This window comes from Hyperoodon ampullatus (assembly GCF_949752795.1).
Source record: "Hyperoodon ampullatus genome assembly, chromosome: 12".
NCBI classification, from domain to species: domain Eukaryota; kingdom Metazoa; phylum Chordata; class Mammalia; order Artiodactyla; family Ziphiidae; genus Hyperoodon; species Hyperoodon ampullatus.
Window position 1 is genome coordinate 41782549 of NC_136925.1, and position 14481 is coordinate 41797029.

The window sequence follows — 14481 nt, forward strand, 5'->3', positions numbered from 1 at the left end:
GATGTGGCACATATATACAATGGAATATTACTCAGCCATAAAAAGAAACAAAACTGAGTCATTTGTAATGAGGTGGATGGACCTAAAGTCTGTCACACAGAGTGAAGTCAGAAAGAGAAAAATAAATACTGTATGTTTACACATATATATGGAATAAAAAAAAAATGGTTCTGAAGAACCAAGGAGCAGGACAGGAATAAAGACACAGACGTAGAGAATGGACTTCAGAACACAAGGAGGGGGAAGGGTAAGCTGGGGCGAAGTGAGAGAGTAACAAAGACATCTATAAACTACCAAATGTAAAATAGATAACTAGTGGGAAGCAGATGCATAGCACAGGGAGATCAGCTCGTGCTTTGCGACCACCTAGAGGGGTGGGATAAGGAGAGTGGGAGGGTAACACAAGAAGGAGGGGATATGGGGATATACGTATGCATATAGCTGATTCACTTTGTTATACAGCAGAAACTAACACAACATTGTAAAGCAATTATACTCCAATAAAGACGTTAAAAAAAAAAAAAGGGCAACGATTGCAAATTTTCTCTTCTGAATTGAGTATTTATATGCAGAAGAGAGAGAGAGATTAGCCCAGGGTAACGGGAAACAGGAAAAAATGCTGTGAGCGCAACTTTGTAGAAAACAGAATAGAGTATAGTAGATATTTTTTTGGTTCATTCCCTATTTGACCACCAGGTGGCTATTTGGAGTGTGCCTTGAGATGAAGGAAGCATGTGATGGGAAGCTACGAGCAACCTGCTGGACCCCCAAAGTGATTTTAACTTCAAGAAGGCCCAGGATTCTGAAACAGGGTTACACAGAATAAAATAACAGTACTGGAAGAAAAATACGTTTTTCAAATAGTAACAGAAAAATCAAATGTAACAAGTCTTTTTGTTAAGGTCTATCAAATTTGCTTTAATAAATATTTTTTAACAAAGTATTTTAAATTTCGAATTTTGGGTGTGTACTTGATAAGATAAATATTCCTGAGTTTGTTACTTAATTTATCTGGGCTTCAGGGGAGAGTACAAGGCCAGGTATAAAACAGGAACTAAAAACAAAAAACAAACAAAAAAGGAACTAAATGAATGCTGTTGAATGAAAAAATGTACAAATAAACAATTAGAGAGTTAGACTATGTTCCAATCTAATTCTCAAAAGTACAATTCTTAGTTCAAATTTAGGGTAAAAATGAGGACAATATTTAAATTTTCCTCTTAGTCTACTCATCCAATTCTTAGAAGACAGAACTGACTTGAGACCAAAAAACCAACAAAAGAATCAGATTCTCTGCTATAAGGGCAAAAACATAAAACGACTGTATAAACCAGCACTGACCAAAAGAAATATCATGAAAGTCACATACATAATTTTAAATTTTCTAGTTGTCACATTAAAAAAAGGTAAAAATAGGTTAAATTAATTTTAAAATATTTTCATTTAATCCAATACATCAAAAACTACCCTTTCAACATGTAATCAATATAAAAAATTACTGATAAGGTACTTTATATTCTATTTTTCTATTAAGTCTTTGAAAGCAGAATGCATTTTACATTTATAGCACATCTCAATGAGGTTGCAAAATTTTTAATGGAAACAAATTAGTTAAAATTAAACGAAATTTAAAATTCCATTCCTAGATGTATAAGCCCAATTTAAAATTCTCAATAGCCATGTAGCTAGTGGCTACCATACTGACAGGACAGGTATAAACAATTAAAATATATTCTAATTTTCACCTCATTGCCAGTCACGTATGTTACTGTTGTGTTTTCTTTAATACACATAAATTTACAGTGAACCATTCATACATATTCTCCAGTGAGAATGTACATTTTTACAAGATAGCTTCCTAGTCTTTTGCATAGAGTCTGTGCTGTGAAGCTAACTGGGTTATAAAGATTATGTGAACAAGTGAACTGTAGCAAGCACTAATCCACTGAGCCAACCAAATAGAAAACACAAGTAGACATCACATTTGGGATGGGATATAATATAATCCCAGAGTAACATACAGAGTTTCCAATAGCTAAAAAACCTTTTCTAATTTTAGCTTCTTTTTAAATTTCAGGTATAAGCTTTGTGAAAATTGTGAGACCATAAAGCAGTCTCAATAACTGATGACTAGTTTTAAAGTTTCTCTGTTTTATATAAATATATAAAATAGAAAGGATAATAAGAACAAAATAAAGATTAACAGGTATAGAATTCAATGTATTCCTCTGTCAGTAAAAAATTTCTGTACTTGTACCATAGAATAAAATGTAAGAGTTAAAGTGCATGTGTCCTTACTGTTACCGTTTTACCTCATGTAAAGCTTTTGCCTCCTGTAAGTTTTGTATGCTGACTTTGAAACCATAAGTATTGTTTAAAGATGGTCCATCAATCTGGAAAGTGTCTTTCTTTGGAGTATTTACTGCTGCACATTGATTCTATTAAAAAAAACACAGAGCCAGAAAAAGATAAATGAGCAATTATTTCCTTTCTTTTGATTACTTATTTCTGCTTAGACAACATACTTTATGTACTTAGTAATACATGATAAACTAGCATCATCTCTTTAGATCCAAGAAGAAACTTAAGTATTTTATTAGCATTGTTTTTCAGGCTAGTAATTCAAGCTACCAGAACTGTATATATGAAGAAATATCTGATATAATCTGTAAGCCAACCATAAATTGATTTTTGAATTTACAAACCCAAAATATTGAAAATAATAGTCTTGTAGAGAGTTGACATTTTACCACATGGACATTTATCTTGAACTTTCTTGGAAGTATGACAAGCAAGCAAGCAAGCAATGTATTTGTGACTAGTTTGGCTAAAGTTTAAAGAAGATTTGAAATTGTGGGTTTTTATTTTACCCTAATACAACATGTATCTGAAAGATAAACTAAAGCATAAATAATTTTCAAGGGGTTAGATAGAATAGAATCTATTTTTTTTTAATATTTTTTTCTGATTTCCACATCCATTAACGAGTTTCCCCAAAGTGTTGATTTATGTTCACAATACACTCGTACTTATTTTTAATATATGACTTGTAATTCAATAATACTGATTTAAAAATGAAAGTTTTAAAAAGCATTTGTAATCTCAAAATAAAAATACTAAAATATATTTTATGTAGTTAATGATATTTATGAGAGGTGACCAATACAGAAGTGATCACTATCATATATTTCTAAGGATACATGTCTAAGGTATATTTTTTTCACATAACCATATATTTCTAGGTTAAGTATTACCACAATTTTTAGTATTTGAATAAAGACATTTATGATTTTTCAGAGTTTCAGTAGTAAATAATGTTGCTTTCCTTTGCTACTTAGTAAAATGAACTGAAAAATCAATAATGTTATATTTGAGAAAAAAGTAATAAACCAAGAAAAAGGATATATTTTTGGTGGGATCAAAAATCACTTACTTGAGCTCTGCTGTCATTGGATTGTTCTGATTTTGCCAGTAATCAGTTAATGTATTTGTATCCTCATAATCCACATTTTGGCTATCATATTCACTTTCTCTGTAATATTTGTATTTACATATAAGAATCTTTTAGATCCCAACAACAAAAAAAACTTTAAAAAAATTAGGCAATTTCTTGTTGTCTCAAAGATATGTAAATAAAATGATGCAAAAATATAATAAAATTATTTAAAAAATTGAGACACAAAGTTATCAATTATCTAACTGAAATCTAAGAATAAGAATGGATCTTATCCACTGATCTTTAAATATGTTTAGCATAGTTACCTTTGCTTGTGTTAAGAGTACTCTTCTAAAAGCGTCAGTGTTACTTCCTTTCTTATGACTCAATTTCTGGGTTTTTGGTTCTGTAGAAAGAAATTTTATATTTAACATGCACATCAAAATTGCCTGCTTCTGTGGGGTTTGTTTTCTTGTTGTTGTTGTTGTTTTTCCAAACTCTTAGGTACCATTCATGAGTATTGTCCTATAAATTCCTCCCAAAGACCTCATAATTTAAAAATGAAACTAATTCAAACCTGGGTTCCCCATACTAACTCTTAAAATTTGTATTATTAAATAATAACATTTAGATTTTAATTACTGATTTTTATACCTAAGTTATTATCCTGGGGAATCACTTAATCCATTTATTCACTGATTTATCAAGTATTTATGATGATGAGGAAAAGACTATCTACCCTTGTGGGGTCTAGAGAGAAAATCAGACATTCATCAAATATCAATACACACAGAAAAATAAAATTATAACTGGGGTAAGTACAACAAAGGGGAATATAATTGGGAATTTTTAGCCAGGGAGATTAGGAAGGTTTTTTTGAGCTAAAATCATAAGAAAGAGTAGGAATTAACTAGGAACAGAGTGTGGATTTTCCCTGATTACTGAGCAAAAAAACCTGGAGATTGGTAAGGGTGAATAGAAAGCTAGGGTAGAAGCCCAGGTGAGAGATGAGGGCTTGGTAGGGGCAGAGACAGAGGTAGAGAGATCTGGGTAATTTAGGAAACAAAGAAGTGTGGAAACCACAGGATGGGCAGTGGGGCAATCAGGTATTATAAATAAGTCCCTTGTTTCTGACCTGGGTAACTCAGTGACAGAGAAATGGTGGTACTATTCATTGAAATAAGGAAAAATGAAAGAGGACCAATGGTTTTCAATGTGCGGGCATGTATGTGTGTGCATAAAGTGTGCTATGTGGTTGGTGGTGAATGAATGCAGTGAGATCACAAATTAAGTTTAAAAAATACTGACCTTGTGGTGGCTTTGAGCATTCAAGTAGAAATGCCAAAGGCAGCTGGATATAGTGTTCTGGAGCTTAAAAGAGGGTTCTGAACTGGAAATTTAAATTTGTGTTATCTATAGTAATCCTGTGGGCAGGAATTAGGTCATTGAGGGAGAGAACATAGAGAGAGAAAGCTTAAGGCTAAGCCTTAATAAACTCCAACATTCAGATAATAACTGAGAATGTGAGATCAGCTTCAAAGGAAAGCAAGTAGGAAGAAACAGAGGAGCAGGGGAAAAGCTAAGGGGAGAAGCAGCTCAAAGAAGGCAGGTGTGGTCAGCAGGACAATGGCTGCTTAGAGGGCATGTGATAGGAAGACTGAAAAACATCCATTAGCTTTAGCTACCTGGAGGTTATAAAGAATCTTTACAAGAGCCATACTGGTGGGATGATGGGGGCACAGTCCAGTTTGGAGTGGGTTAAGAAATGAGTAGAAGGTAAAGAAATAGAGTTGTCAAATTGGAGAAATCTTTTAAGAAATTTGGCTTTAAAGGAGAGAAGCAGAGAAAAAAGAGCAGAAGCCGGCAGATGTAAGGTCAAGGCAGGTGTTTGGCTTTTTTCTATTTCAAAGGGTGGGAGAGATTTGGGTATATATCAAAGCCAATGGGAAAAATCAAGTTGAGAAGAAGGTAAGGTTTCTGAGAGGGCTCCTATATTTTACTGAGAAGGCAAGAAGTAGGACGGAAGTAGATGTAAGTATATTTCACAGGAGAAAGATTAAAAAGTTTCCAGGTGATGATGTCTTTCCAAGACATGATAAAATAACAATAATCTCTCATTAGCTGAGCTAAATTTTCCTTTAAAAAGCTCTGATTTTCATTACATAGTCTAATGCTGCTTTCATTTCTAAAATTTGAAAAGCTTTATGGAGGCTTTCTGTTACTTGTAAAACTTACCTGTTGACAAAGGGCTAAGGCCAGTTGCCTCAGGAAGCCTTTCCACAAGTTTTCTCTGTATGATTGGTGTACTATGAAGGCAAAGTGATTCACATATCCCAGTTCTTGTCCTAACATTAATTGGGGATATCACTAGAGGTTCCTGAGGCTCACTGCAGGGGCTTTTCTGTATACCATCTTTTACAGGCTTTAAGAAGTTCTCAATAGTCAGAGAATGTAGGTCCTCTACTAGTGATAAGGGTCTGTCACCTCCATTTAATGTTTTGGAATCTGGTGATATTGCTTCTTGCCAAGGGGGAATCACTGGAGAATCAGGGGAGCTATAACCAACACAATAGTCATCATCATCATCCTCTTCTTTCTCAGCATGATCTGCAGAAGCAACTGGTGGCAGCATCTGACTTTCACTTGCAGTTCGACTGCATTCTGTGGTTGGTGCTTGTAAAGCAATCTGAGAATTATCAACATCTTCCTTGGTATGTGCTGTAGTGGGGAGTATGTGTGCAGTTGTATCCATTTTTGGAGGCACTACAGGTTTGTCATCTGCATTAACTGAGGAGCTGAAGTTGTCATCAGATTTTACAACTCCCGTTGGCTCCTTTTTAGACAGTTTCTTGGAACGTTCATATTCTTCTTTGGCTTGAAGCCATGCTTGAACCAGTTGTCGACTTGGGGCACATTTGCAAGGCATAATCACAATTTTTTTATCTTCAACCATTTTATGGCTATTACTTGACCCTTTATTGACAATTGGTTGGCCATTGTGAGGGGGTGACCCAGGTCTTGGATTTTGAGTCATTGCTGAGAATGCTGTTTTCCATAGACGAAGTCCTTCCAAGGAAAAGTCTCCCTCAAACTCAGCCAGATCATTTGGAAGTCGTGTTTCTACCATGAGAAGCCGTCCACCGATCTCCCTATAAACAACATATTTTAGAACAACTGTTTTGCCTCAAAGAGCAATTACCAAAATATTTAGCTCCTTAACCTAGAAATTTTTAAAAGTTCCTTTTGGAGTCTTAAAAATGCCCACCTCTTTCTTCCCTTTCCACACCCTACCCACCCCCTCCAACACACACATTTTATGCAGGTACACTCTATCTTTAGTCTCAATATGCTTTTCCTCACAGGTATATGACTACTAAATTAATTTCCTTTGGAAGGTATCATCAATACCGGGGAAAGAAGGTATTTTTTTTGTCTGAAGTGTCCAATGAAGCCTTCTTTTCTTCAAGGAGATGGTACAAACTCATCAGATTCCTTTCCTCTACTGATCTTAAATAATTTTCCACTGTCACCACATAAGGATAAAAACAATGGAAGAGTTTATCATCTGAGACTATATCCCTGGATTTTATCTATAGCCTCTTTCTACATTCTCTACTCTCTGTACATAGTAGTTCAGCAAAGCCAGTCAGTTCAAACAAATCTTTGTACCCTATCAAATTCCCTTAAATATTACAAAAAATTATATACAGTTGAGGTAAACTACCATAATTCTTTCTTCCCTTTACATGACAAGGTTTAATACTAACATAAGAACTTAGGAGTTGGCAGAGCCCACATAATTTAAGTGCTACTAATGTATGTGTATGTGAGGAATCACTAATTAAAAGGTAACCTGGTTTAGTTTCCAACAGTTATCATAAATATTAAGCTAAACCTCTCTCCTTCTCTAACATATCCATTGGTTCTATTTCTGCCTTCTGCAGCGACATAAAATAACTCTACTTTTTCTTCTTCATGGTATCTCTTTCATAGATATGAAGATAGTTCTTAGTTTCTTCAGTTACTCCTCATAGGGCATGATTTCCCAAATGACCTGGTCATTCTCTAGATAAAACTCAATGAACTGAATTCTTGTTTTCTGACTGAAGCTGAAGGAGCAGCACCAGAGTTACCACATTTCCTTTTCCCCTTTACATGGAAAGATTTTGGCCCCTACTATTTAACTCCATAATCAGGATCTAACACCTTGCCAATACCCACCTTGAAGCTTTATGAAAAATTAGAAGCAGGATTATTGCTATTGAAGGAAATGAGTACACATGTCATGTGACTATACCCAACTCTAATATTAATAATACAGAGATCATAATGAAGTAAAAAACAGCAAAAATTGCTGAGGTGTGGTAAGTTCAGCTTTCTTGAATACTGTCAGCAGCACGCTAATTGGTACAGCTCATGTTGTAATTAATATATATGAAGAGCCTTAAATTTTTCAGTAATCCTACTTCAAGAGCTGTAAGTAAAAATACCAAAATAGAAGAAATGCTTTATGAAGAAGATACTAATCACATAATTATGTATAGTAGCAAAACAGAGAACAACCTTTCTGTCCAGTAATAATCACATGATAGAATATTATGCAGCCATTAAAATGATGCTTCAACAGACTCAAATTTAGAAAATGTTTACATTATAATGGTAAGTGAATCAATTTCAATGCAATACTGTGACTACAGTAAGAACATTTCATAAAACAAAATAAAAGCTATACTTTAAAAAAGAAAACACATTAAAATATTAATAGTGGTTGTTACTAGATAGAGAAATGGTGTAATTTTTATTTCTTTTTTTATACTTCCTAAATTTTCTACAGTGAATACACAGTTTTTAATTTAAAAAAAAAGATTGTATTTCAAATATCATGACTATCATCCTTTTATTTCAGCTGCAGAACAAGTGTCAAAGTTGGACAACAACTAATAGCAACACAGAGTAAATGACTAGCACATGATAAATTAACTGGGAATTAAAAAGATGTGTAAAGCTGAGGAAGAAAATATAGATCAATGAAAAAATATACCATAATCACTACTGGTAAAGTCAAAGCCTCCAAAATAATGGAAACTAATGTCTAAGGATTATATATTCATATTTTCCGGCAGTGAAATAAAGAGTTCCATTCATGTTAAAAGGCCACATGTGGGTACTGGGCAAAACAGAACAGCAAAACTATGTTTTAGGAAGCACGGGGGTAAGGTAGGGGGAGGTATTTTCTGCCCTTCACTTCAAGTCCTCAGAGGAGGGAACTTCTTCTACTCTGTATTTCTGATGACTTTTTCTCACCCCTTTCTTAAATGGACTCCTGCAGAAATTACTGCCAATCTTCGGGTAAAAAGCCCAGCACTCACTGTCTCTTTCACTAGGGTCAGGAGCATGGTGGTGCTCAAGGTCAGTGCACCTTGCCTTAGTTGGCACTTGCCTTAGTTGGTGGCCTCTTGCCTTAGTTGGCACTTCATATCTCTTTCCATCATTTAGACTAAGCAGGGTCTGCCTCAGCAGTCCTAGCCATTCTTCTCTGATTCTGACTGGATGTCTGAAATGAACTGCCTCTCTCTGCAACTGATTAGGAAAAGGGATCAAAGACACGGGGGCAGGACCAAAAGCCATCACTTAAACTTCCTGGATTAAGCTATGTTCCCCAACGTAGCTCTTATCAGATATGTTCTATCTTGATGAAGCAGGCAGGACAGGATACCTACTTAACTACTGGTTTACAAATAGGCCAGTGCTGTGATTCCTTCAGATTTTACTATTGGCCGTGTGTGTGTGTGTGTGTGTGTGTGTGTGCATCTGTCTCTCTGTTTACCACTTCTCTGAAAAGATTCTTGAAAGAAGAGATAAGGGGAACCAAAATCCATATTGCACCCCTAATAACTATACAAACTAACAATAGTAACAATATGATTGAAGATATTGGCAACATGAAAAGAGAGTGGTATGTAATAGAAACAACTTAAAATAATCTTCATTTAGAGATATATTGTAAGAGTATTTAAAACATATGTATGCTTATTTTCAAACACTTAAAAAATGAAGTTTTTAAAATTATGAAAGTTTACCATTTTAGAAATAAATACCATCTTTAAAATGATAATTATAATACTTTTTTAAGCATTATGTATTAAGTATTATGACATCCTTCTTAATTTGGCATTATGTCATAGTGAGCCTCTAATCCTTAATGTTGACGCAGTGCAAAATAATAGTAGATCCAAGACCAACACTGATCAACTTAAATAAATTTCTCTAGGTGCAACCATCCAGCTAGTTAGTGAATTTTCTTAATATGTCCATAATTATAAATTGTTTTCACAATGATATACTTACAAACACAGTATCACAGCCAAAAAAGTAGTAGTCAGGTACCAAATGTTGTTACATACATTATAATTATTCAGAGTGACCCAAGGGGAAAAAATAATTCTGATTACCTGGGCTTTTCTGGTACATCAGAAGGATTACTGCAAAATGGTTCCTGGTAAATAGTTTCTGAAAGGTCATGATCCAACAAAGTTGCCATAATTTCTTCCCTACTTGGTGGGGACATAAGTGGTTTCAGAATGTGAGCAGTTCGAGGGGTGAAACTGCCATTTTTAGATTGTGAGGGAGAGCTGGTAGACCTTGGTGAACTATCAGGAGTTGGTGTCAACATATCATTGTTTCTTGAAACATACAATTCCAAATCTTCAGAGCCTGCATCTACAAGTTCACCATCAGGGGAGGATAGTACTGTAGTAAAAGAGGTATTGACTGCATCAAGAGACTGTCCCATTTCTTTTCTGGTATGACTTTGAATCCAGTCTGAATTGCCTGGCTGTGAGAGGCTAAGAAACACTTCTTTGCTTACTGAACTCCTATTCAATCTAGATTTTTCATTTAGACAGTCCTCTGACTGCTGGACACAGAAAGACTCCATTATTGAATTAGGCCGAGTTGTTAGAGGATGAAAGGTATTTTTCCATTGATTGTGGCGATGATTCTCATTGCTATCTATGGATGATTTCTCAAATAATTCAGGACTTAGAGTACCAGATCTAATCCATGAGGTTGAGTCTGAGGCATGATGTTTGTCTTCATCACACTTCTGGTTATCATGACTTAAAAATTCAGTTTTTTCTACAGTTTGTCCTGGGAAAAGATCCTGAACTGCATCACTTAGGAACTTTTGAGGTAAATTCTGATCAGCTGGGACAAACTGACTTCCAGAATAAAAGCTACAAAATCCAGTTTGACCTATTGTATTAATATCAAAATTATAATTATGTTCAGGAGACAAGCTATCTTCAAGTGAATAACAACTTTCAAATCCTGGATCTGAAAAAAAGATGGGACTATCATCCGATACAGAGTTATCCAACTGGCCAGAGGTTGGTAAATTTAGAGAGTCTACTTTAAGAAGTTTGGGAATTTTTTCTTTAGGTTTTGTACTTCTGGGAGTTCGAGGTTTTCTTGGAGATGTTACTGATCGTGTTCGTTTAATTGATTTGTTATGCTCAAGGGAACGAGAGATATTTTTGTTTGGTTGCTGTTTATTAGATAATGGGTCTTGCATACTATTTGCATTCTGTGCTTTCTGCTGTCTTTTCTGTAACAATTCTTTTAGAACTGCCAGTCCAGACTGTCCTTCACCAAACGTTGAAGGTGTTGACACATTTCGATTTCTACACTGCGAAAGTGCTTTGGTTTGTGAAATTGCTTCTGACAATGACCTTTGCTTTACCCTTTCAGGTTTAAAATTTGACATATCTAAAATAAAGCCCCTTTGTTTTTGCTCCCATGTTATTTGCTTGATTGGGCTTCTCAAGGAAGTTACAAAGCAATTATTAGGCATCTGACTTTCCTCTGAAGCTGCATTTCCTGGAGAACAAATTTCACTGTGCTTTGACTGTTCTGCCATGCACACAATCTGCTGCTGACTGTCTTTGCAATGCAAAAAATTAGGGGCATACGTCTGGTCTGGCTTTGATTCTATGGAATTACGATATTCATTTAACTTTCCAAGAGACGACAAATAGTTTTTTTGTACATTTGCATTCTCTTCTACCTTTGGAGACATGATACCAGAAGACATCTGTGTATTCTGTGCTACCTGAGACAAATGGTTTGAAAGGTCAAATATATTTTTTTGAATCAAGGTTGATTCTTTTAGAGTAAACATAGCATTTTGATTATGAGACCGTTGAACATTAATTTTTGAGATTCCAGGTCCCAAAGAACTACAAACAACTGATGAATGCAAATCATCTTGTGGACTGGGGAATGCTTGCAAATCTACAGGCTTCTTGCTTTCTAGGAAAGAAGAAAAGCAGCCAGATAAATTCTGTTGTGCATGAATTCCAGTGGGGAGAGGAGCAGAAAGGGGATGATCTATAGCAGAGCCCATTAGTGACACATCTTTCTGTTTAAAAAGTAGTTGAGAGCCTCCAGAACTATTTGAGGTCTCAGACACATTCTGATGTTTCAGCACAAACTTAACTTCAGCACCAGCTTGAGATTTTAGTTTTTCATCTTTTAGTGTTATGTGCTTTCTTGGTGTAGGTTTCTCATTTACTTTTTGTTTCTGTTTTGCTCTTGGTTTCTTTTTTCCATCATCTACTAGTTTATTTGTCTGATTTCGTTTGTTCCTTTTCTTAGTAGCTACAGAAGGATTAACAAGCTTTGTTTTTGATTTCTTAACCTGCGTTCTTGCTCGACTATTTTTTCCTATACAGGAATTAACAGTCTTGCTATTATATGCATTAGGACCCTTAAAAAGCATTGCTTCTTTATTGGCAGCAGCCATAATTTCTTCAGCTCTTGGATCTGTGGGAGACCAGCAGCGAGGTGGAGAAGAGTTTATGGGACTTGTGCTTCTCTCAGAAAGAAAACCTAGTTTAGACATAACATCACTATAATTTAAGTCACAGTCTTCGGTTTCAGCATTATAAGATGGTGAGGGAGGAGAAAGAATAGCATGTGACCGTTTTTTCCTGAAAGACAAAGTTCTTTTAATATTTTCACTATTTGTCCTTTGTTGCTTACCAGTTTTTTTCTTAGCAGACTTATGTTTTGATTTTCTTCTGTGACTTTTCTTTGGTGTTAGTGGATAAATAGGATATTTGGTTGCAGGGGAGTCAGGAACTTTTGGCCAAAAATCCTTCAAAGGTGCAAGCTTTTTATACAGTTCCATTTTTTCTTCTGTTAATATTACTTGTTTTTCTTTAGAGTCTATTTTTCCTAGCTTTACAAGCATATTTTTCCTCCCTCTAAATCTATTAATGATAATATACTTTATGATGACAGGGGGCAGCTTTTTAGACATTTTTCTGCGTTTTCGAGATTTGAGAGTTCCATCTAAACTTTCACCAATTTCCATGGGATGAGGTAGGCTAATTTTTGAGTTGTGTGTTATAAAACTTGACTCACTATCTTCATTCTCATAATTTACCTTGCGTTTGGCTCTAAGTGTGTATTTATTTCCATACAATCCAAAGGACTGCTCAGTTTCTAAGGCTCCTTCTCCAAAGTGAGAGTCTACGAAACTGTCTGTAGATGTTTTATTTTCAAAAGCTCCACGGCTGGCCTTAATTAAATCACTGGCCAATAAGTTATCCTTCTCAGAATTACTATTACAAGGATTATTTTGTATACAATTATCTTTTGAGGATCCAGTCTCAGTAGTTCCAGCAGAATTCTCTCGATGACCTACAAGCTTCTTTTTATTCATTTTTAACCGGGACTGTTTATTGCTAGGATGTAGTTTATATGTGACAGGAGAGAGTTTTTGTGGCCTACTGAGACAATTAGAAAGAACAACACTGGGAAAAAACATATAATGTGCTGCTTGCTGGCTGAAGCTTGGTTTTTCTGGTTTATGTTCTTGAAATTCTTCATATCTAATTTTAAGTTTATTTAGTCCACTTTCATCAGCAATGCTATCAAGAGAATGTACCATAGTTCTATTCTCCCCTGAGCATGATAGCAATTCACAATTTTCAGTTAATGATGAAGGGAATAAACTATTCAGAGCTGTGCTGTTTCCTTTTTCATTTCCTTCAGAGGATAATTTACTTTTTGAATGACTTAAGTCAGAAAAGTTGAAAGAATTTTTGCCCAATGTATTTTCGTTAGTGTGACGGTTCACATGTATAAACGGGGCATCCTTATCAATTTTTCTAATGTTTGTATACTTTCTACTTGGTACTTGTCTTGTAACAGATGGAATATCTTCTTCATAATCAAAAATACTACTTTCACAGGAAGATACTGGGAGGACATCTTTCTTACTACTCTCTTTATGAGAGTTTTCTGAATGGACAGTACTGCTTAAAGACCCAGGGTATTTCACAGAGTAAGTGCTTTCATTTGTAAAAGAAGCAACTGAATGATCTAGACTTTTCTCTAGGTTGTTTGGCTGTGAAAGGTCTTCAATTAAATCTTCCTTGTTCAAAACATGGGAAGAAAGGGCACTTGTGTGTTTACACTGAAAGGTAATCTTAGCGGAAGATGGGGGTTCTAATGTAGCAGCATCTTTGTGAAAGATGGAAGGTTTTACTGATAGCTTGCTTGTTGCAATCACAGAAGAGTGGGTTCTAGAATTTTCATTGTTCAGTGGATTGTCTGAAATGAGGGAAAAAAGAATTTACTTCACTTCCACCCTTTTAATTTTTAAAATATTTTCCCATACCATGATACTATCACCATGAAAGAAATTATATGAAATTAAATTTGTATGTTTAAAACAGTTATCTCAACAAAAAGGTCATTCCTATCATTAGGATAATACCATAATCTAAAAAATCAAGAGTCAGTTACATTTGATTAGTAGTCATTATTTTAAACACATATTTCTTTGATCAGAAATAGATGATATCAATAGTCATGCCTTTTGGGAGAATAAGGGGAAAAATACTGTCATCTTCAAAATTTTCCATAAAATAACATGTCTTTGCATTATCACTTCAAATAAGCTGAGCATATTTCTTATAGTTTCCTATGCTACTTAAATGTTATGATGATAAACTGATTAAAGTTTATAAAGCTCT

At 34.8% G+C, this 14481-nt stretch overlaps 1 protein-coding gene across 1 annotated transcript in view; it reads right to left on the reverse strand.

Annotated features, from left to right (window-relative positions):
- REV3L (REV3 like, DNA directed polymerase zeta catalytic subunit) overlaps window positions 1-14481 on the reverse strand; it is a gene marked incomplete at its 5' end in the record, with an annotated part of 186822 nt that overhangs the window by 68099 nt on the left and 104242 nt on the right. The window contains 4 exons of the mRNA XM_079716335.1: window positions 2313-2438; window positions 3763-3842; window positions 5672-6585; window positions 9889-14056. Of these exons, the coding sequence (XP_079572461.1) occupies window positions 2313-2438; window positions 3763-3842; window positions 5672-6585; window positions 9889-14056 (5288 nt within the window). The remainder of the gene's footprint in view (window positions 1-2312; window positions 2439-3762; window positions 3843-5671; window positions 6586-9888; window positions 14057-14481) is intronic.